The sequence below is a fragment of the Orcinus orca genome, chromosome 4 (genome assembly GCF_937001465.1).
Source record: "Orcinus orca chromosome 4, mOrcOrc1.1, whole genome shotgun sequence".
NCBI classification, from domain to species: domain Eukaryota; kingdom Metazoa; phylum Chordata; class Mammalia; order Artiodactyla; family Delphinidae; genus Orcinus; species Orcinus orca.
This window is the reverse complement of record NC_064562.1, coordinates 25444400-25467278: the sequence shown is the minus strand read 5'-3', so window position 1 is coordinate 25467278 and position 22879 is coordinate 25444400. Positions and strand designations below refer to the sequence as shown.

Genomic DNA, 22879 nt, shown 5'->3' with positions numbered 1-22879 from the left:
CAGAATCACAACTAACTGCTGATCAACGACAGGAAGACACTGGAACTCACCAAAAGATACCCCACATCCAAAGACAAAGGAGAAGCCACAGTGTGATGGTAGGAGGGGCGCAATCACAATAAAATCAAATCCCGTAACTGCTGGGTGGGTGACTCACAACCTGGAGAACACTTATACCACAGAAGTCCACCCACTGGAGTGAAGGTTCTGAGCCCCACGTCAGGCTTCCCAACCTGGGGGTCCAGCAACGGGAGCAGGAATTCCTAGAGAATCAGACTTTGAAGGCTACTGGGATTTGAATGCACGACTTCCACAGGACTGGGGGAAACAGAGACTCCACTCTTGGAGGGCACACACAAAGTAGTGTGTGCATCGGGACCCAGGGGAAGGAGCAGTGACCCCATAGGAGACTGAACCAGACCTACCTGCTAGTGTTGGAGGGTCTCCTGCAGAGGTGGGGGTGGCTGTGTATCACTGTGAGGACAAGGACACTGGCAGCAGAAATTCTGGGAAGTACTCTTTGACGTGAGCCCTCCCAGTGTCCGCCATTAGCCCCACCAAAGAGCCTGGGTAGACTCTAGTGTTGGCTCACCTCAGACCAAACAACCAACAGGGAGGGAACCCAGCCCCACCCATCAGCAGTCAAGCAGATTAAAGTTTTACTGAGCTCTGCCCACCAGAGCAACAACCAGCTCTACCCATCACCAGTCCCTCCCATCAGGAAACTTGCTCAAGCCTCTTAGATAGCCTCATCCACCAGAGAGCAGACAGCAGAAGCAAGAAGAACTACAATCCTGCAGCCTGTGGAACAAAAACCACATTCACAGAAAGACAGACAAGATGAAAAGGCAGAGGGCTATGTATATGTACCAGATGAAGCAACAAGATAAAACTCCAGAAAAACAACCAAACAAAGTGGAGATAGGAAACCTTCCAGAAAAAGAATTCAGAATAATGAGAGTGAAGATGATCCAGGACCTCGGAAAAAGAATGGAGGCAAACATCGAGAAGATGCAAGAATGTTTAACAAAGACCTAGAAGAATTAAAGAACAAACAAACAGAGATGAACAATACAATAACTGAAATGAAAAATACACTAAAAGGAATCAATAGCAGATTAACTGAGGCAGAAGAACGGATAAGTGACCTGGAAGACAGACTGGTGGAATTCACTGCTGTGGAACAGAATAAAGAAAAAAGAATGAAAAGAAATGAAGACAGCCTAAGAGACCTCTGGGACAACATTAAACGTAACTTACATTCACATTATAGTGGTCCCAGAAGGAGAACAGAGAGAAAAGACCAGAGAAAATATCTGAAGAGATTATAGTCGGAAACTTCCCTAACATGGGAAAGGAAATGGCCACCCAAATCCAGGAAGCGCAGAGAGTTCTATACAGCATGAACCCAGGGAGAAACACACCGAGACACATTTTTGCCAAATTGGCAAAAATTAAGTACAAAGAAAAATTATTGAAAGCAGCAAGGGAAAAACAACATACAAGGGAACTCCCATAAGGTTAACAGCTGATTTCTACTAGAAACTCTACAAGCCAGAAGGGAGTGGCATGACATATTTAAAGTGATGAAAGGGAAGAACCTAAAACCAAGAGTACTCTACCCAGCAAGGATCTCATTCAGATTCGATGGAGAAATCAAAAGCTTTACAGACAAGCAAAAGATAAGAGAATTCAGCACCACCAAACCAGCTCTACAATAAATACTAAAGGAACTTCTCTAAGTGGGAAACACAAAGAGAAGAAAAGGACCTACAAAAACAAACCCAAAACAATTAAGAAAATGGTAATAGGAACATACATATCGATAATTAACTTAAACGTGAACGGATTAAATGCTCCAACCAAAAGACACAGGCTCGCTGGATGGATACAAAAACAAGACCCATATGTATGCTGTCTATAAGAGACCCACTTCAGACCTAGGGACACATACAGACTGAAAGTGAGGGGATGGAAAAAGATATTCCATGCAAATGGAAATCAAAAGAAAGCTGGAGTAGCAATACTCATTTCAGATAAAACAGACTTTAAAATAAAGACTGTTGCATGAGACAAGGAAGAACACTACATAATGATCAATTCAAGGGATTGATCAATCCAAGGGATCAATCCAAGAAGAAGATACAACAATTATAAATATATATACTCCTAACATAGGAGCACCTCAATACATAAGGCAACTGCTAACAGCTATAAAAGAGGAAATCGACAGTAACACAATAATAGTGAGGGGACTTTAACACCTCACTTACACCAATGGACAGATCATCCAAACAGAAAATTACTAAGGAAACACAAGCTTTAAATGACACAGCGGACCAGACAGATTTAATTGATATTTATAGGACATTCCATCCAAAAACAGATTACACTTTCTTCTCAAGTGCACATGGAACATTCTCCAGGATAGATCACATCTTGGGTCACAAATCAAGCCTCAATAAATTTAAGAAAATTGAAATCATATCAAGCATCTTTTCTGACCACAACGCTATGAGATTAGAAATCAATTACAGGGAAAAAAACGTAAAAAACACAAACGCATGGAGGCTAAACAATATGTTACTAAATAACCAAGAGATCACTGAAAAAATCAAAGAGGAAATTAAAAAATACCTAGAGACAAATGACAATGAAAACATGACAATCCAAAACCTACGGGACGCAGCAAAAGCAGTTCTAAGAGGGAAGTTTATAGCAATACAAGCCTACCTCAAGAAACAAGAGAAGCCTCAAATAAACAATCTAACCTTACACCTAAAGGAACTAGAGAAAGAACAACAACAAAACCCAAAGTTAGTATAAGGAAAGAAATCATAAAGATGAGAGCAGAAATATATGAAATAGAAACAAAGAAAACAATAGCAAAGATCAATAAAACTAAAGGCTGGTTCTTTGAGAAGATAAACAAAATTGATAAACCATTTAGCCAGACTCATCAAGAAAAAGAGGGAGAGGACTCAAATCAATAAAGTTAGAAATGGAAAAGGAGAAGATACAACAGACACCGCAGAAATACAAAGCACCCTAAGAGACTACTACAAGCAACTCTATGCCAATAAAACGGACAATCTGGAAGAAATGGACAAATTCTTAGAAAGGTATAACCTTCCAAGACTGAACCAGGAAGAAACAGAAAATATGAACAGATCAATCTACAAGCACTGAAATTGAAACTGTGATTAAAACTCTTCCAACAAACAAAAGTCCAGGACCAGATGGCTTCACAGGTAAATTCTATCAAACATTTATACAAGAGCTAACACCCATCCTTCTCAAACTCTTCCAAAAAACTGCAGAGGAAGGAACACTCCCAAACTCATTCTATGAGGCCACCATCACCCTGATACCAAAACCAGACAAAGATACTACAAAAAAAGAAAATAACAGACCAATATCACTGATGAATATAGATGCAAAAATCCTCAACAAAATACTAGCAAACAGAATCCAGCAACACATTAAAAGGATCATACACCATGATCAAGTGGGATTTATCCCAGGGATGCAAGGATTCTTCAATACACGCAAATCAATCAATGTGATACACCATATTAATAAACTGAATAAAAACCATATGATCATCTCAATAGATGCAGAAAAAGCTTTTGACAAAATTCAACACCTATTTATGATAAAAACTCTCCAGAAAGTGGGCATAGAGGGAACCTACCTCAACATAATAAAGGCCATATACGACAAACCCACAGCAAACATCATTCTCAATGGTGAAAGACTGAAAGCATTTCTTCTAAGATCAGGAACAAGACAAGGATGTCCACTCTCACCACTATTATTCAACATAGTTTTGGAAGTCCTAGCCATGGCAATCAGAGAAGAAAAAGAAATAAAAGGAATCCAAATTGGAAAAGAAGTACTAAAACTGTCACTGTTTGCAGATGACATGATACTATATATAGAGAATCCTAAAGATGCCACCAGAAAACTACTAGAGCTAATCAATGAATTTGGTAAAGTAGCAAGATACAAAAATAATGCACAAAAACCTCTTGCATTCCGATACACTAATGATGAAAAATCTGAAAGAGAAATTAAGGACACACTCCCATTTACCATTGCAACAAAAAGAATAAAATACCTAGGAATAAACCTACCTAGGGAGACAAAAGACCTGTATGCAGAAAACTATAAGACACTGATAAAAGAAATTAAAGATGACACAAACAGATGGAGAGATATACCATGTTCTTGGATTGAAAGAATCAACACTGTGAAAACGACTATACTACCCAAACAATCTACCAATTCAATGCAATCCCTGTCAAATTACCAATGGCATTTTTTACAGAACTAAAACAAAAAATCTTAAAATTTGTATGGAGAAACAAAAGACCCCGAATAGCCAAAGCAGTCTTGAGGAAAAAAAGCAGAGCTGGAAGAATCAGACTCCCTGACTTCAGACAATACAAATACAATACAATACAAAGACAATTCAAAGACAATACAAATCAAGACAATATGGTACCGGCTCAAAAACAGAGATACAGATCAATGGAACAGGATAGAAAGCCCAGAGATAAACCCACACACCTATGGTCAACTAATCTATGACAAAGGAGGCAAGCATGTACAATGGAGAAAAGACAGTCTCTTCAATAACTGATGCTGGGAAAAGTGGAAAGCTACATGTAAAAGAATGAAGTCAGAACACTCCCTAACACCATATACAAAAATAAACTCAAAATGGATGAGAGACCTAAATGTAAGACCGGACATTATAAAACTCTTAGAGGAAAACATAGGAAGAACACTCTTTCACATAAATCACAACAAGATCTTTTTTGACCCACCTCCTAGAGTAATGGAAATAAAACCAAAAATAAACGAATGGGACCTAATGAAACTTCAAAGCTTTTGCAAAGCAAAGGAAACTACAAACAAGACAAAAAGACAACCCTCAGAATGGGAGTAAATATTTGCAAACGAAGCAACGGACAAAGGATTAATCTCCAAAATACATAAACAGCTCACGCAGCTCAATATCAAAAACACAAATCCAAAAACGGGCAAAAGACCTAGACAGACATTTCTCCAAAGAAGACATACAGATGGCCAATAAGCACATGAAAAGCTGCTCAACATCACTAATTGTTAGAGAAATGCAAATCAAAAGTAAAATGAGGTATCACCTCACACCAGTTAGAATGGGCATCATCAGAAAATCTACAAACAACAAATGCTGGAGAGGTTGTGGAGAAAAGGGAACCCTCTTGCACTGTTGGTGGGAATGTAAATGATACAGCCCCTATGGAGAACAGTACAGAGGTTCCTTAAAAAACTCAAAACAGAATTACCATATGACCCACTACTGGGCGTATACCCAGAGATAACCATAATTCAAAAGGACACACGCACCCCAATATTCATTGCAGCACTATCTACAATAGCCAGGTCATGAAGGCAACCTAAATGCCCAGCACCAGACGAATGGATAAAGAAGATGTGGTACGTATATACAATGGAATATTACTCAGTCATAAAAAGGAACGAAATTGGGTCATTTGTAGAGATGTGGATGAATCTAGAGACTGTCGTACAGAGTGAAGTCAGTCAGAAAGAGGAAAAACAAATATCGTATATTAACGCACATATGTGGAACCTAGAAAAATGGTACAGATATACCAGTTTGCAGGGCAGAAACTGAGACACAGATGTAGAGAACAAACGTATGGACACCAAGGGGGGAAAGCCGCAGGGTGGTGGGGGTGGTGCTGTGATGAATTGGGAGATTAGGATTGACATGTATACACTGATGTGTATAAAATTGATGACTAATAAGAACCTGCTGTATAAAAAAATAAAATAAAATTCAAAAAAAAAGAAAAGAAGAAAAAGATAATAAAAACTTACAAGGTTTTCAACTTTTTTAGTATGTCCTATTCAAGTATTGTAAAAGTAGCTACCATGTGTCATCACCATAATTTCACAAAAGGACATTTTATCCTGCCTAAAATAAAACATCAACTCAGACCGGAGTCTTTTAAATTAAATAAATGTAGCTTTCTGCGATAAGAGAAAGCACTTAAGTTTTCTCATACCTCTACAATCTCCAACTTCATCAGGGACTAACACTAGTCCACGGGCCAGTATTTATGAACCACCGGGTTAACCACATGTCTCCCATCTGTGCCACCACAGCTTCTTTTATAGAAACCCAAGCAGCAGGCTTTAAATGCATCCCTGTTAAATGCCAAGTTTAATTTTTGAATTCATAAACCTCCCAACTTGATTCCTTCATCTAATAAAGGCTTTGCATCACAAATTTGATTAGCAAGTCCTAATCAAATTATACGACTGGGAAACTCTTTAGGCCGAGTTCAATCTAGCAAACAGAATTCCTTGACAACACAAGTTAGGAAAATAAAATACAAATGAAAGTTAGTACAGGATCAAGAGTGATTTCAAAAACGTCTCAGAACACATACCATTCCCTTTGCATTTTGCTGAGACCCACATAGATTTTTACTTCCTTCTTTGGAGGCAAACTCTTTTCAACATCAGCCTTAATTCGACGAAGGAGGAATGGACGCAAAACCTTAAAAGAGCAAAAAGAAATGCAGATGACCTTATCTGTAATATAAGTATTATTTCAGGATCTCAAAAGTGTCTATTAAATACACAGAAAGAAATGTAACTTCTTGGACATCAAATTATTCTTAGGACTTCTTCCTTCCAAATATATAGCTTATTATTAGTGATTTCCTAAAGAGTAATGTTAAGATTAATATTTTTTCAATATGTAGTCAGAAAGAGAAAAATTAATATCTTACATTAACGCATATATGTGGAATCTGAAAAAACTGGTATAGAGGATCTTATTTACAAAGCAGAAAGAGATGTAGAAAATGTATGGATACCAAGGGAGAAGGGGAGGGCGAGATGAACTGGGAGATTGGGACTGATATATATACACTATTGATACTATGTATAAAACAGATAACTAGTGAGAGCCTGCTATGTAGCACAGGGAACTCTACTCAATGCTCTGTGGTGAGTTAAATGGGACGGAAATCCAAAAAGGAGGGGTTGTATGTATACCTATGGCTGATTCACTTTGCTGTACAGCAGAAACTAACACAACACTGTAAAGCAACTATACTCCAACAAAAATTTTTTAAAAATATATACTGTCATAAAGTATTAAAAATAGTAAATTTTCAAGATGATATTTTCAACATTCATTGCCTCTCAGATTTCAAACTAGTTACCTGCATGTAGACTGTCTAACATTACTTAAGAAATGGCTAGGTCTACATTAAGATGTCTTCATGGTTACAGTTTTTTAATTTACTACCATTTTCTTATGAAAGTAGACAAATGTAAAGTATACAAATGTAAAGTATACAAAGTATACAAATCGTGAATGCATTTTAATCAAGTAAACATACCCATGTAACCATCTCCTAGATAAACAGAACATCCCATAAATCCTTCTGTAAACTTACCAGTCACTATCCCCCTTTTTCTTCCCAAAGGTAAGCAATATTCATACTTTTTAACATCGTAAATTAGTTTTGCCTGTTTTTAACTATAAAGACTCATGCTCATTTATATCTGGTTTCTTTTACACAACATTATACTTGTGAGACATACCAATGTTGTATGCAGTTGACATCTATAAAACTAAAGATATCCTTTTATTTGTGTCGTCCTTTGTTCTATTTACACTAGCTTATAAAAATATAATCACCACAAAACAAATTAAAAATTGGTGAGAAAAATAATAAGCAACAGTACTCTAATGCCATCACATAAGGAAGCTAGTGCGGCCCTAGCCGGAAGCTAGCACCAACTGCCAGACACATGAGCAAGGACCTTCAGCCCCACTGGCCCTCTTCCAGAACTGTCCAGGTATATGCAGCTGGATAAGTACAGGTAAAACCAGCAAAAAGCCCTCTCAGCCAACTCATAACTTCTGGAATTATTAAAACACATACAATTTAGGTTTTGGTGCGGGTTTTTGGGGGTGCTGGGGGGTGTTGCAACAATAGAAAACTCATACGACAAGAATTATCTCATTCCTAAGTACACCCATGTGATTGTGAATATACTCTTTCATTATGAGATCACAGGAGCTATGGTGGGATTTTCAGGACAGAGCAGAATGGTAGCCACCAGACCTTTTCCCCCTGATTTGGTAAGTATCTTCATACAAACAAACAAATGCCAAAACTGGTATTCTGTTGTGTGGATTTTCTTATGCTTTACCTACATGTACCCCTCTATTTATTAAAGCAAAGCCTACATATATACTCCACAGTCCTTCAAACAGATAAATCTAAGTGCTTACATGCTTGAATGCCATCTAAATTGAAACAAAGGTGTCTAGATCATCATCTTCAAATGTTTAACAAAATAAAATTTCAGTACATAGAATTTTAAAGTATCTTAAAAATTAATTTATGTAGAAAGAAATATCGGAACATTCATAAAATTTTTAATTTTTTCCCCTTAATCAAATATCCACTTTGAGCCAGGCATTGTGCTAGGGATACAAGAACAAATGTTAAGACATACTCTGCCTTTGTGTTTACAATGCAGCAGGGAAAACATGTGTAAATAAGTCATTTCAGTACCCTGCGCAAAGTCCTATAACTTAGAATGTCAAGATTAGTAAAGATAGAATATACAGAAGGAGTCTCTAGGCTGGCCTCAGCCTGGGTATTTATGGAGAAAGTGACATCACCACTGAGTCTTGGCCTAGGTGTTATCAGTAAGAGGGCAGGAAAGGGGATACTAGATGTGGCAAAAAAGGTAAGCAGAGAGACTGAAATTAGCACAATGTTTACAGAAAACTGACAATGGAGCCAGCAACTCTAGCAAATTAAAGCTTGATATAAGAAGTGAAACAGAAGTTGGAAAATACTCGAAAGGTTAACGTTTTGGAGGAGGGGCAATGTTGCCCTGCAAGACATGTTTATAATGCCTAGAAACATTTTTCATTATCACAAATGAGGGCATATACTCTGGCATCTAGAGCACAGAAGCCCTGGGGATGCTGTCAAACAAGAAAGCCACCCTTCCTCGCCCTCCAAAAAATTATTTATACCAGAATGTCAACAAAAGTTGAGGAACCCTAAGTTAGGTCATGAAAGACCTTCTATGTCATGCTTACATGATTTACCCTGCAGGCCAGGGTATCACAATTTGTGGTCTATCAGAGAAATTTCTATCTTCCTACCAACTTTCACTTGTGAATCTCCACAGGAAGAAACGAAGCCATACTTCACGGCAAAAACATATCAACTCTTCTCGCACTGAGCTATTAGCAACTGCTTACACACAGTCACTGGATTTAAGAACAACAGATGGACCTTTGGCCTTTTAGAACAAAATCTGTTAGATTCTCCTACGGAATGTAAATGGAACTAAGCTTCCAAAACTTATCTATATTAAGTCCTTATGCAACTCTTCTTTCCCCCACTGTACTTTTTTAACCCTAAGGGATTACTTTTTTCCTTCATAAAGTTAGTATTCCACCCTAGGTTCGTTCTAAGGCTAAAACTGCCTATATTACCCCTCCTCCCATCATAAGATTAAGCAGTTAAGTGGGCAGGATTCAAACAGATCTGATGCTAAAGCCACTGTGCTTTCTGTTAAAGAAAAATAATGCACTAATTTAAATCTGTAGCATTTTTCCCACTGGAAATATGCTTTCTAACCCTACTCCAAAATACTTACCATATGAAGCCTCTCAACTAGCTTTTGATCCCCAAGGCAATTGTTTGTATCAAACCAGGAATCAAAGTCCTAGATTAACAAATAAAAAATACGTTAAGATCAGAGATAATATTAACTACAAATACCCTGTTATGCTAGTTATATAGCATATAATAATTTCTAAAATTAATTGAATGTTTGAGTTGTGAACCACAAATATCATTTAGTTCAATTCTTTATTTTTCATATGCGCTTTGTTAGCAATTAATTTTAGAACTAGTTTGAGAATCATAATTTCCTTAACATTTTTCTCAAAAACATCCAGATGCCAAGTTTCATAGTGAAAAGAAAATTGTTAGAAACCAAGTTTTACAGAATTAGAAAATCAATATCCTTGAAAAAATATCCTTCTTCAGTTTCAGAAAACCTTAAAAACTAAAACCACTTCACGGTTTGTTCTCAAAGACCATTCAGACTACTCAAACACAAGCTTTCTAGAGCAATGTCAATTTTCATTAAACTTACTAAAAGTGAAATTGAGATTATCAGCATTTCATTAGTATTTAGGTAGGATTTGAACAAGGACAGTTTCCCTATCCTTACCTCTTTAGCATATTTATTATATACAGCTGACCCTTGAACAATGCAGAGGTTAGGAGCACCAATACTCCATGCAGCTGAAAATCCACATGTAACTTATAGTCAGCCCTCCCACTGTGGATCATGCAGAACTATAGTATTTACTACTGAAAAAAAAAATGTGGACCCGCCCAGTTCAAACTTGTATTGTTCAGGGTCAACTGTATTTGCTTTGTTAGTAAACATAATCTTAGAGTTCACTGTGTTAACTAAAACAAAGCTTTAGCAGAGATTATTAAACAAATGGAAGTGTCAATGTGGTAGGAAAAAAATTATCTCAAAAACAAAATCAAAATACATAAAGCAGAACTAAAGTAGCTTGATGACACTGACTAAATGTCTTTCAAGAACACAATTTTCTCTACTCTTAAAATGATCCTTACTTAACACAACAAACCAAAATTAACACCTTTTTGGAACTTATTTGAATAAGCTCTTCAAAGCCACACACACTCCAGCAATGGTAACAAAGGGTCAAAAATGAATTCTAGTCCAACAAAAAAATGAAATTACTAATAAGCACAGACTCTCGACATAATGTACATTATGTTCCTAAGTACAACCAACAGTTCAAATAGTTAATTAACCATTTCCATCACTGCAAATAATCTATCAAAGGTGAGGATTAGGTTCTATGTTTGCTAGACCGTAAGAAAGAATGGTTAGACATATTTCACCAAACTTGAAGGCCATCTTGGGGAGAGGGCATCCTGGGGACTTAAAACACAGGCAACATGAAGTACGCAAATTCACTTGGGGGAACACCCTGAGTACTACCTTAAAAACATAAGCAGTCCACCTAGAGCCACTGAAACAATGTCAGGCCAACAGGACCACCAAATAAGAATGTGACTCTATGACATTCCAGAGAGAACAAACCATGATTTCTAAAATAAGACTAAAATCAAAAGGCACAAAAGTAAATTCTCAGAATGCATACAAAACTTAGTAGGTCACACGAGGCTAACTACCTAAAGGCGTGAAAAAGTAATGATTATCTCAAGTAGACTGAAAGGTAGGCCAATTCTTTTTTTTTTATTCTTCTGGTTTTATTGAGATAAACTGACACACAGCTCTGGATAAGTTTAAGGTGTACAGCACAATGATTTGACTTACACACATCATGAAATGATTATCACAATGTTTACAGAACATCCATCATCTCATATATGTACAAAATCAAAGAAACAGAAAAAATATTTTTCCTTGTAATGAAAACTCTTAGGATTTATTACTATTAATTACTCTTAGTTGTTGTTTACTCTCAACAACTTTCATGTATAACATACAGCAGTGTTAACTACGTTTATCACGCTGTACATTACATCTCTGTTACTTATTTATAAGTGGAAGATAAATAAGTACAATAAACTTTGTGCCTTTTGACTGGCTTCATCCAATTCCCCCCCTCCCTCTGCCTCTGGTAACCACAAATCTGATCTCTTTTTCTATGAGTTCATTTGTTTGTTTGTTTGTTTTGCGATACACAGGCCTCTCACTGTTGTGGCCTCTCCCGTTGTGGAGCTCCGGACACGCAGGCTCAGCGGCTATGGCTCACAGGCCCAGCCGCTCCGCGGCATGTGGGATCTTCCCGGACCAGGGCACGAACCCGTGTCCCCTGCATCGGCAGGTGGACTCTCAACCACTGCACCACCAGGGAAGCCCCATTTGTTTGATTTCTGAAGCAGGCCAATTCTATTACAAAAATGTATAGTATTAAAAAACATTATTCCAACTAGAAAATAATAAGAAATACTTACATCAGCTGAATTAAAGACATCTGGCAACAAAAAATTAAGAAGTGACCAAAGCTCATGCAGGTTGTTTTGAAGAGGTGTTCCAGTTAATAATAGTCGATTTGTAGTCTTGAATTCCCTCACTATTTCTGACAACTGAAAGAAACAAATTCATCATTAGGATGAATATTCTGTACATCGATCGAATTCTAAACTAAGGTACAAATGATTTGCACATCTAAATATCAAATTACCTTCGATTTTTCATTTTTGATCCTGTGAGCTTCATCTATAACTAAGTACCTCCAATTAAATTTCTTGAAAACAGACTTCTCTTTAATAAGCATTTCATAAGATGTTACACATACATCCCATTCTCCTGGTAATAAAACGTCTCTGACAAAAGCAGCCTGTGTAGCAAAAGAAAAAATTTACACCATGCAGAAATAAACTATACATTAAATTTACTGATGACAAGGAGGTAATCTACTATGTAAAAGGGGGTGGGAAGAGTAAAAAGAAGAGCCATCTATAGTACCCAAGCAGCTAGAACCAGCTCAAAGTAACTTCATTAACCATGAAGTAATCATGTCAGAACCATTTAGTAAAAACAAACTGACAAAATTCTTCGGTACAAAATTCAACAGACAAAAAAAAAAAAAAAAAAAGTCAACAGACTAACTATTAAAATGTCTTCTTTCCTCGATTCCACTAGGTGCTGAAATTCTTAGCACATAGGTTTAGAAAAGGATAGAGAGTTTTCTGACATAAAGATAGATAAGGAGTAAAGGCTAGTTTGCAGTAAGCACTTTCATTCCTTTTATGTTTATAGATCTATTAAGACACTGCTATTAATTTTCTCATTTTACAGGTGAGGAAACTAAAGACTGGTTAAACAATTGGGCTTCAAAGCATAATAAGCAATTTTGTAACTTAGAATACAAAAAGGGAGAAAAGAAATCTAGAGTCATCACTGATACCTGAATAAAGGGAAAACAAAATTAGGTACATAGTCCTTCAATGCAGTATGAGTACATTTTTTAATCTGAATTTTATACTCTTAATAGTGTCATTATTTCCATATCTTCTTCCAAAAAGGATGTGCCAACTTATCACTATTTTAACTGATTTCGATAGTTATCATACCGACTCATTACGTTACTATTTACATTATTATTTACTATTACAAATTACTATTCCATGACTATTACCATTATATACATCAATCTAAAAACCTGGCTCCTTAAATTTCTAACCACCTCACACACTCAAAACTTCTTTTAAAAATAAGAAAATGGGGCTTCCCTGGTGGCGCAGTGGTTGAGAGTCCGCCTGCAGATGCAGGGGACACAGGTTCGTGCCCTGGTCCAGGAAGATCCCACATGCCGCGGAGCGCTAGGCCCGTGAGCCATGGCCGCTGAGCCTGCGCGTCCGGAGCCTGTGCTCCGCAACGGGAGAGGCCACAACAGTGAGAGGCCCGCGTACGGCAAAAAAAAAAAAAAAAAAAGAAAATGCTGCTAGAATGAGACACAGCCTTTGATTTTGTAACTACCCCCAGAAAGCAGGAGAAAACAACTATATTCTTATAGCTTTCTACAGTCTACAACTCCATTTTCATAGTATAAATCTTAACCATCAAAAAAATATTCCACTTATAAATTACTAATATTTGTGAAGACCAAGCTTATTATTGGACCTTTTTCTCTCCTTTTATCCCTCCTCTAATTATTCCCCTCCCACAAAACCTAAATTCAAATTCTTTTAATATCAAAAATGTAATGAAATATGAGAAACTTACTCTTTGTTCTTTATCTCCTATTAAACAAACAGACCTAAGTGTTGGTACCCATCTCTTGAATTCACTCATCCAGTTGTGTAATGTAGACTTAGGAACCAAAACCATATGAGGACCAGGAATGTTTCTATAGTGTTTCATGTACCCAAGAAGAGAAATTGTTTGAAGAGTCTTTCCCAGGCCCTGAAAGAAAAATAAACACAAAGCAATGAAATACAAAAACAAAACAGACTTCCATATTCATCCTTCCCGACATATACGGAAACATTTAAAAGAAAAGCTATGTGTACAGCTAACAAATGGCAAAAACTTGGTATGTGTCAAGCTTACAAGTGTTACGTCATTTAACCTTCACAAGCCTTTGAAGGATGTACTATTACCATCTCCATAAGGCCCAGATATTTAAGTGACTTTCCAAGGTCACCTAGCAGAGCTAGAATTGACACCTATTTCTTTTGATTCCATACTTTCTCTAAGCAATTGTCTTGGCACTATAGCTATAGGGAAACATAAAACATTCACTACGTAACTAGTAAATAGTAAACAAGATATAATGTTTTACGGGACAGAACTGTACAAGCTACCATCATGGATAAAATATTTCTCGATGACATTCAATTGACCCCACCACCTGTGTTTTGTAGAATTCAAGGGAGATGGCCAAATCATTACATTGTAAAAGTCAACCAAAGGCATGTTTCTCAAAATGTATTATTTTTAAATTTATTATACTTTCATAGATAATAATTCCTCACAGCTGAAGTACAGATGTAAGATCCCACTTATGCAACTAAAGTGAGCTTTTATCAGTTTGACAGAGGGTTAGTTTGCTAACAGTTCTAGAGTATAATCAATAAACTATATGCTGCAAGCCTTAACTTTTATAAATCTAATGATGTATAAGGTTTTAAATTATAAAATGTGGACTTGTACAAAGCTATCAAACACATACCATTTCATCTGCTAGGATACCATTGATGCCGTTCTCATACAAAGAAATGAGCCAATTTAATCCTCGGACCTGATAATCTCTCAGTTTACCCCATTTTACATCTAAGAACAAAAGAAAAACGACATGCACATTTTAAAGACAATAAAAACAGGTGGGAAGCTCCCCCTCCATCTGATACTCAGAGGTTTAACTTGGGCCTATACATGTTTATTCTGACTGTACTTTCTTTACTAGGTCTTAAGAATGGGAATTTTGCAAGTTTCAAATCAGTGGAGGTAGTGGCGGTGGTCTGGAGTGGAGATGACGGATATGGAAGACAACCGAGTACAGGAACCATGACAGGTGGCATCAGAGTACCTCAATCACTCAGTTCCTATGTTACCCATATACTGGTCCTAGAGACTCTTTGGCCTCTCTATTTCCTTTTTCAATGTTACTACAAGTGTTTCTAACCAAACGTTTTCACCTTCCCTGATGACCTCTGGGGACTTTGTTTTTGTCCTAACAAAGGGGAAATAGGAATTAGAAGAGATTGTTTTTCCTTTACCCTTCCCTAATTTACTTTTTTTTACTTTTCCAAGGGGTCCTACAAAAAGGAACTGTATCTCTTTCAGGGTTTATTACATATTTCCCACCCCATAATAATTACTAAGTATATGGATCATAAATAACCCAACTTTTTAAAAAAACTATGTATTCTGTACTCCATCCCTTTTGAAAAACACTGCTTTGAGATGAAAAGTTCATCAATGCTGGGAAAACTAGTTACAATGTAGGAATGTGAGAAAGAGATAACAAATCATTCAAATTTCCTTTCTCCTGGTAAATCTGGTTCTGGCCTCTAGCTTCATGAAAAGAAATGGAAACTGCGTACTGTGTAGCAAAAAAAAAAAAAAAAATCTGGAGGTACACGCTTTAACCAGCCTGCTGAATTTCTAACCAAATCCTATCTTCCCCGAAGTTCAGTTTGCTAATTATTAAGATAACAAATCCAAACTATACATCCTATATTGACTATTATAAATTTTTTTTTGCTCACAACCACTATGATCATACAAACTTGTCATCAAGTGAGACAGAGAAAGGAGGTCAGGAAAAAAACGCTGGGCTTCAGTGAAGACAACCGTGCCACCAGACAACCAAGATCATATATGGGTAAAACCTAAACCTTGTTAACCATGTTTTCTCTTGGAAAACCTTTAACAACAAGTACATTTTGGAAAAAAATTTATAACAGATAGAAAATCAGAAGATGAGTAAAAACAGTCTTTATGAAGTGCCCTTTTTTACACATTAGTCTTCTTATCTGCGGCAAATATAAGGCAAACTTCATTCCCAGTTTTACATATACATTCAGGCCACAACAAGCACAATGGCGTTTTATGACCCTTTGAAATACAGCACCACTATTGTACAAATATACTATGCCTTCCATCCAAAAAATATCTGAAGTTCATTTCATTATCAATAAATTTCAAAAGATCACTAAAAATTCCATTTATAAATTACAGCCAAGAAAAATCCAGAACATTAACCAAAGGATATCTCACAAGGGGATGTTTCAGAGATCAAGTAATTAAATATGTGTAACGTACATGATGGAGAGTCTTCAAATCGAGTGCAAACATTGGTTGCTTTGGAGCTTTCTGTTAATAATTCTTCATCCTCCTCTTGCTCTGTTCTTCGGTGCCGATAGCTGTCAAGTTTAAAATAAAATCAAGTGATTTGAGTTTTGGCTTTAATTTTGACTACCAGCTACTATTTCAACATAATAGTCAAGAGGCTGACCAAGATTACACAATAATCTCTTAACAGGGATGTAAATTAAGACAAAAAAGTAAACAGTAGAAATCATTAGTAAATTTAAACCTGAAATGTTTTACATGGCTTTCTAAGATATACATACAGTTTTTAAAATAGAGTAATACCTTAGGTTAACCAGAACCTGATAAACATAAATGTGATAATCTAATTTCAAGGAAATATGCAGTCAGAAAAACCTCATAATTTGCATTTTAAAGTTAAGTATTTTGCCCCCCGACCTCAAATAGTACCAGAAGTCACATTTTTAAAACTACAGCTTTCACCAAAAGCTGCAGAATATGCAGAATAGAGACTTTGGGCTTAAGCAATGACTCTTAACTAGATTCATCAGAATTACTCAAAGCATTTTAAATACACTTGCCCAGATTCTACATCCCAAGAGAATCAGAGACTTCCTCTTAATAACTAATTTTCTGTAGTTATAATATTGCCAGATGTCTTAATCTCTAAAGGACTCAGGTAAGTAAAACTATTTACTCCCCAATTCTCAAGTTTCCAATTATACCTTCATATTTTCAACAAATATTTTCATTTAAATTAGAAAACAGTAGATTATTCCACTCTTGTGACCTCTAAATCTAACTTACTGCTTATTTCTACCAAAACTACATGCTTGATGGGAGAGGACAGTCAGCCTTCCCAGACAGAGAAATATTCCTCAGAAATACAGGCCAAGGCAATAAAAACGCAAGGATGTTTTTGTTTGTTTTATGTGCTTCTAATCAGAAGGTCTTAGTGAAAAGTGTTATTTCTTGTGCTTCTCTGCATTCCAACCCTATGAAACCTAGTGCAAAGATCTACCCGCCCCCCCAACCCCAAGTTATTCTCCATAAACTGAGAATTTTAACTTCGTTTTTTTCTTTATAAAATCTCCTTCACAATATATTATCAAGATAATTATTATGGTTGTTAAAACTGAAGATAAAAGCTGGAATATGCTTTATTACTTCAAATTGAGGCATCGTTGATTGTTAACTGGATGATGGAAAGGGGAAAAAAAGCATATATCTACTTTTACTGAAGGACAGGACAGTACCATTACCCTAATTACTTCACTTAAGCTAATTTTCCATTTAAGATGGTTTGATGGGTAGAAAAGAAATCTATTAACCAAGACTCCTTTTCTTCACCAACACTAATAAGATCAAAGCTGAACAATTTTTTATCTATTTACTACATGGTATCTTTATCTTACAGGCTCTTAATAGAAGTGTTTCTTCTCATGCCATCATACTGATGACCCCATAACAATATCCATTACAGCAGTCTGCATTTCCAGAGCACGAGACTGAGGCTATTTAAACAGCTGCAAACTTCAAGTCTGAAAAATTTAAATACATCTGAATTGCAAAGTTCTCATGAAGTTTCATACGTATTAAAACAAAAGCACTTTGGTTACAAACAATGGATTAGCAAAAAAGATATATCAGATGAGTAGAATACCCCAAATAAAATTAAGGTAATATGCTTTTTGATGATAATGCCCTCGAGATAGAGCTAATACCTCCATGTTTCTGTATACTATGTAGTAAATTTAACAGTGTTGATAACAGTTTGTACTCTCCTCTTTTAGATAACCTAGCATATTTTAATTACTGATCACATTTCATTTTTCACTTTGGAAATTACATATAGCCATTCCAGGGAGCTGAGACTGCCCTAAATTTATTATTACAAACTGAACATCTTAGTTATCCAACCAGCACAAATTCTAAAAAAAATTTATAAATTCAACATGTAAGAATTACTTTACACATATTGAACCACCACCTAACAGTGTCATCATACACCTTGACACTTCAATTTATATAAAGAAAACTAAGTATGTAACAAAAATTTTAAACAAACTGCTATGGCATAAATCATCACAACATCCACACACATGCACAGACTTCAGATAATAGCAATACCCTCAATGCATGTATGTGGTTTAGGAGACCAGAGCACACCCCAAGTCAGATCTAAGTTCAATGCTGGATTATTCTAATTCCTTCTAGGTGATGTTAAATAGGCCGCTTAACCTCTGCATTTGTTTCCACTCCAAGGAGTGGAATACATCTGAATTCCCTATTCAGTCCATATAAAAATAAAGCATTATGCAAATTTTTATTTATTTATACATGTATGGCTATATCCTGCCAAGCCAATCAGGCCAAATAAATAACAGCACCAAAACAATTTTTTTTAATAAAGTGATTTTATGCTCCTAATGAAGACTATCAAAAATAAGTTTGCTTCAACTATTAAGTATCAAATATTACTCACTCGCCAACTGACAGCAAGTTCTGTTTCTCATCCTTTTTTATTCGTGGGCGCCCTGGTTTCATCTTCAAAGGTGAGGTTGGAGTCTTCTGAGCAGCAGGCTGAATGAAATGTGCAAACAGCTCTGTCTGCTTTAATAAATACTCAAATCTATTTGCCCGGTCAGTTTGCTGCAAAAAATTTTAAAACACATTTTATCAGAATATTAATACAACTTCAGAAATCAAGGTTTCAACATGCCTCCACACAACAATCTCAGAAATTAAAAGGAACAAACTACTGCTATGGGTAACAACACAGATGAGCTTCAAAAGCATTATACTAAATGAAAGAAACCAAACATAAAAGACTACATACTATACGATCCAACTTATATGAAATTCTAAGTAGTGATTTCGTAGAAAGCAGATCTGAAGTGGCAAGGGGATGAGGGCAGGAGCAAAAGTTTTGGGGATCACAGAACTGTTCTACATCATGACTGTAAGGTGGTTAAATGACCGCATATGTTTGCCAAAACTCACTGAATTACAAATATAAAACTATTGTGTGTCAATTATACTTCAATACAGTTGACGAAAAAATATCAAATAAAAAATCAAAAGACATTATGCAATACAAGTGTATTTATTCAGAAGGGGGAAAATGCATTGGTCATTCATCAGTTAGGCTGTTTTAAATTTTAAAAGGCTATCAGGCTTGAAAAACACCTATTAAGTTCATGAAATATTCATTAACCCAATGCAGTTCTTAATACCATTTCTTATTTTCATATCTAAGATCTACTGCTTTGAATGTTCCCTATTATCACACAAAGAGAATGGAAGAATTTAAACCAAAAAACATTTAAGATCTTGAAATCAAGTTTTTATAAAAATAAACAAGGGTGGGGCTTCCCTAGTGGCACAGCAGTTGAGTCTGCCTGCCGGTGCAGGGGACACGGGTTCGATCCCTGGTCTGGGAAGATCCCACATGCCGCAGAGCAGCTAGGCCCGTGAGCCACAACTGCTGAGCCTGCGCGTCTGGAGCCTGTGCTCCTCAACAAGAGAGGCCGCGACACTGAGAGGCCTGAGCACCGCGATGAAGAGTGGCCCCCGCTCGTCGCAACTAGAGAAAGCCCTCGCACAGAAACGAAGACCCAACACAGCCTATCAATCAATCAATCAATAAATAGAAATGCTGTAGAATTATTTAAAAAAAAAACCCTTGGGGGTTAGTTCTGTGAAACACTGCATAAAATTTTAAAAAATAAAAATAAATAAACAAGGGAAATCTAGAGCCTTTAAGACAACAGACTTTTTACAGACACTCTAACAGTTTGGTTAAAAAAAGGAGAAACAAGAAGACAAGAGTTCAATAAACAGAGAAACCAGTTACTCAACTCAACATCTCTACCTATAAATGCTTAAAATGTCAATTTTAGAATGAATTCCAAAACAATATTTTACCTAGCAAACACCAGAGATACTCAAACATCGTAATGTTGTAAAAACTATGTATTTTTTAAAGGAAAACATAATTTTTTTAAATCATACCAAGGTAAAACTGAAGCCCAATTTGCTATCAGGAAGGCACAGGGTGACTGTTTCACTGGACCACAAATGTAGCCCAATCCATACAACTAACAACAGGTCAACATGTTTCTCCTTAGTAATGTTCTATAGATGACAAGCTTCAGTTGTTTGTTTCTGAAGACTAAAAAACTGTTTTAAAGTACTGAACTGAGATCCATATACATATATGTATTTTGCGCAATTTCATTTCCTAATACATGTATAATAAAAGAAAAGCCAAGAACATGCAATGAGAAAGATGCTGCTACTTAAAAAAGACTATTATTGTTGCTATGTTTGGATCAAGATAAATAAGCTCTGGAAATAAATTCAGATAGGTCAGAGTCTAGATATTTTAAAGTAAAAGTACTCTACAGTATTCAAATCACTGAATATGTATTCTTCACTTCTTTAAAAACATTTTCAAATCAAAATTTTCTTCATAAATACCTATTCAATTCAAAAAATACTTCTGTGTGTCTACCAGAAAAGGTGTTTTGTTTCTTTAGGAAGTTTTCATTATAATCCAATATTGAAAACAGAAAATAGGTAAATTATGTAAGATTGTCAGAAAATGATGAATACTCAGAAGTAAAAATAAAGCAGAGTGATGGCAAGTGCAAGGAGCACTGAAATTTTAACCAGGAAGATCAGGAAAATCCAAACAGAGGTAATGTTTCAACAGAGAAGGGAGGGAGTCCCCCCAATTCTTAGACCTTATCACACCTCTCTAATGCTCAAAAACCTTTAATGGCTCTAGATGTCTTAAGGTGGTATTTTTTCAAAGTGTGGTTCATGATCCATCAGACCAAAAATATCCAAGATCTCTGTTCTCTGTTATCTTCTACAAGGTCAAGTTTGAGAACTACTGTCTTAAAGAATTAAATATAAGTTTCACCAGGGCCTTACAAAAGATTCCATAATTTCCAAAATTCTCTCTCGGTTACAAACTAGTTGCAAAAAACCAAGTTCAGAACACACAGAATAAGCTTTCAGTAGAACTGTGGCAAAGGTTTGAGGGGAATAACAGGCAAAGACCTTGCTGCTTGAAAAAATGAGAAGGTTAAGATAAAAATGACTTGAGATCTTAAAAGAGGGGTAAGGAAAATGAACCTATCTACAAAATAAAAACAGATTCACAGACATAGAGATCAGACTTGTGGTTGCCAATGGGGGGAGGGGAGGAAGAGGGATGGACTGGGAATTTGGGGTTGGTAGATGCAAACTAGTACATTTAGAATGGATAATAAGGTCCTACTCTTAGCACACAGAACTACATCCAATCTCCTGGGATAAACCATAATGGAAAAGAATATTAAAAAAAGAATGCATAGATGTGTAAAACTGAGTCACTCTGCTGTACAGCACAGACTGGCACAACACTGTCAATCAACTATACCTCAATTAAAAAAAAAAAGGTTTAAGGAGAAAAATCGCTTCCTAAAAATCAGAAACAATAGAATAAGATTAGGAACCTAAAAGGAACGAAGCATAAAATCAAATGGAAGATTAAAATCAATAGCCTTGGAAAAAGCTTCTTTCTCTGAGACAGAAGGAAACGACCAGGACAGTAGAAGCCATACATGCTTGGAAACAGAGAGGAAGTAAATTGATGATGGGCCTGCAATTCTTTGTGGAGGAAGACTGAAAATGAGGGTGTGGCAGAAAAGGAGTAGAACACTTAATCAGAGTGGCAAAGTTTTAGAATGGCTAAATGGGATTGTTGAAAGCCAAAGACAGTAAAAACCATAAACTTATTCCGGTACCAGTCAGCACTATTATTTTAGTTTTCTCAAGTAGTACTCAGCATCTTGGGTTCAAGAATGAAGAGTGGATATCAAGACTTACCTATGAATAGGATCTAGCAGATGATAAAGAAGTTGCTTGGAAGAAAACTGCTTCTCAAGATCATGATGTTGAAAAAGGAAATTAAACTAGGAGACTAAAAAATCTGTAGGAAGTGAGAAAAAATTTACAATAAAGGGAACCGTGAAGACAAGAAGCATTGTAAAGAACCATGAAAACCTCCATTATATAATCAGATTTGTGTTGTAAATATACTTTGCAAAAACACAAAGAGATGTGGAAGAAGCCAGAGCATCAGAAAGGAGCCAAATAAAGATGCCAACACAATTATTCATGCAACAGAAGAATACTGAACTAGGGTGATGAGGAAAAGATAAGAGAAATATTTATGAAGTTAAATTTGCCAAGACTATTAAAACTATGAGGTACTGTAACAGCTTGGGTATTTATTAAGAGAAAGTTTCATTCATTGAGATAATCCTAAGTGTAAGTGTGGGGTAGAGATAAGGAATTCAATTTTGGACACTCCTAAATAAGAGGTACCAAAGGGACTTAAATGTCCAACAAACAAATGAAAATGCAATGGTTGGAGGCATCTGAAGTATTCACTTAG

General features: G+C 36.1%; 1 protein-coding gene across 1 annotated transcript in view; it reads right to left on the bottom strand.

Moving 5' to 3' along the window:
- SMARCA5 (SWI/SNF related, matrix associated, actin dependent regulator of chromatin, subfamily a, member 5) overlaps window positions 1-22879 on the bottom strand; it is a 46558-nt gene that overhangs the window by 18690 nt on the left and 4989 nt on the right. The window contains exons 3-10 of the mRNA XM_049709518.1: window positions 18914-19080; window positions 16420-16520; window positions 14825-14925; window positions 13876-14055; window positions 12332-12487; window positions 12102-12233; window positions 9724-9792; window positions 6468-6577 (exon numbers count right to left, since the gene is read on the bottom strand). Of these exons, the coding sequence (XP_049565475.1) occupies window positions 6468-6577; window positions 9724-9792; window positions 12102-12233; window positions 12332-12487; window positions 13876-14055; window positions 14825-14925; window positions 16420-16520; window positions 18914-19080 (1016 nt within the window). The remainder of the gene's footprint in view (window positions 1-6467; window positions 6578-9723; window positions 9793-12101; window positions 12234-12331; window positions 12488-13875; window positions 14056-14824; window positions 14926-16419; window positions 16521-18913; window positions 19081-22879) is intronic.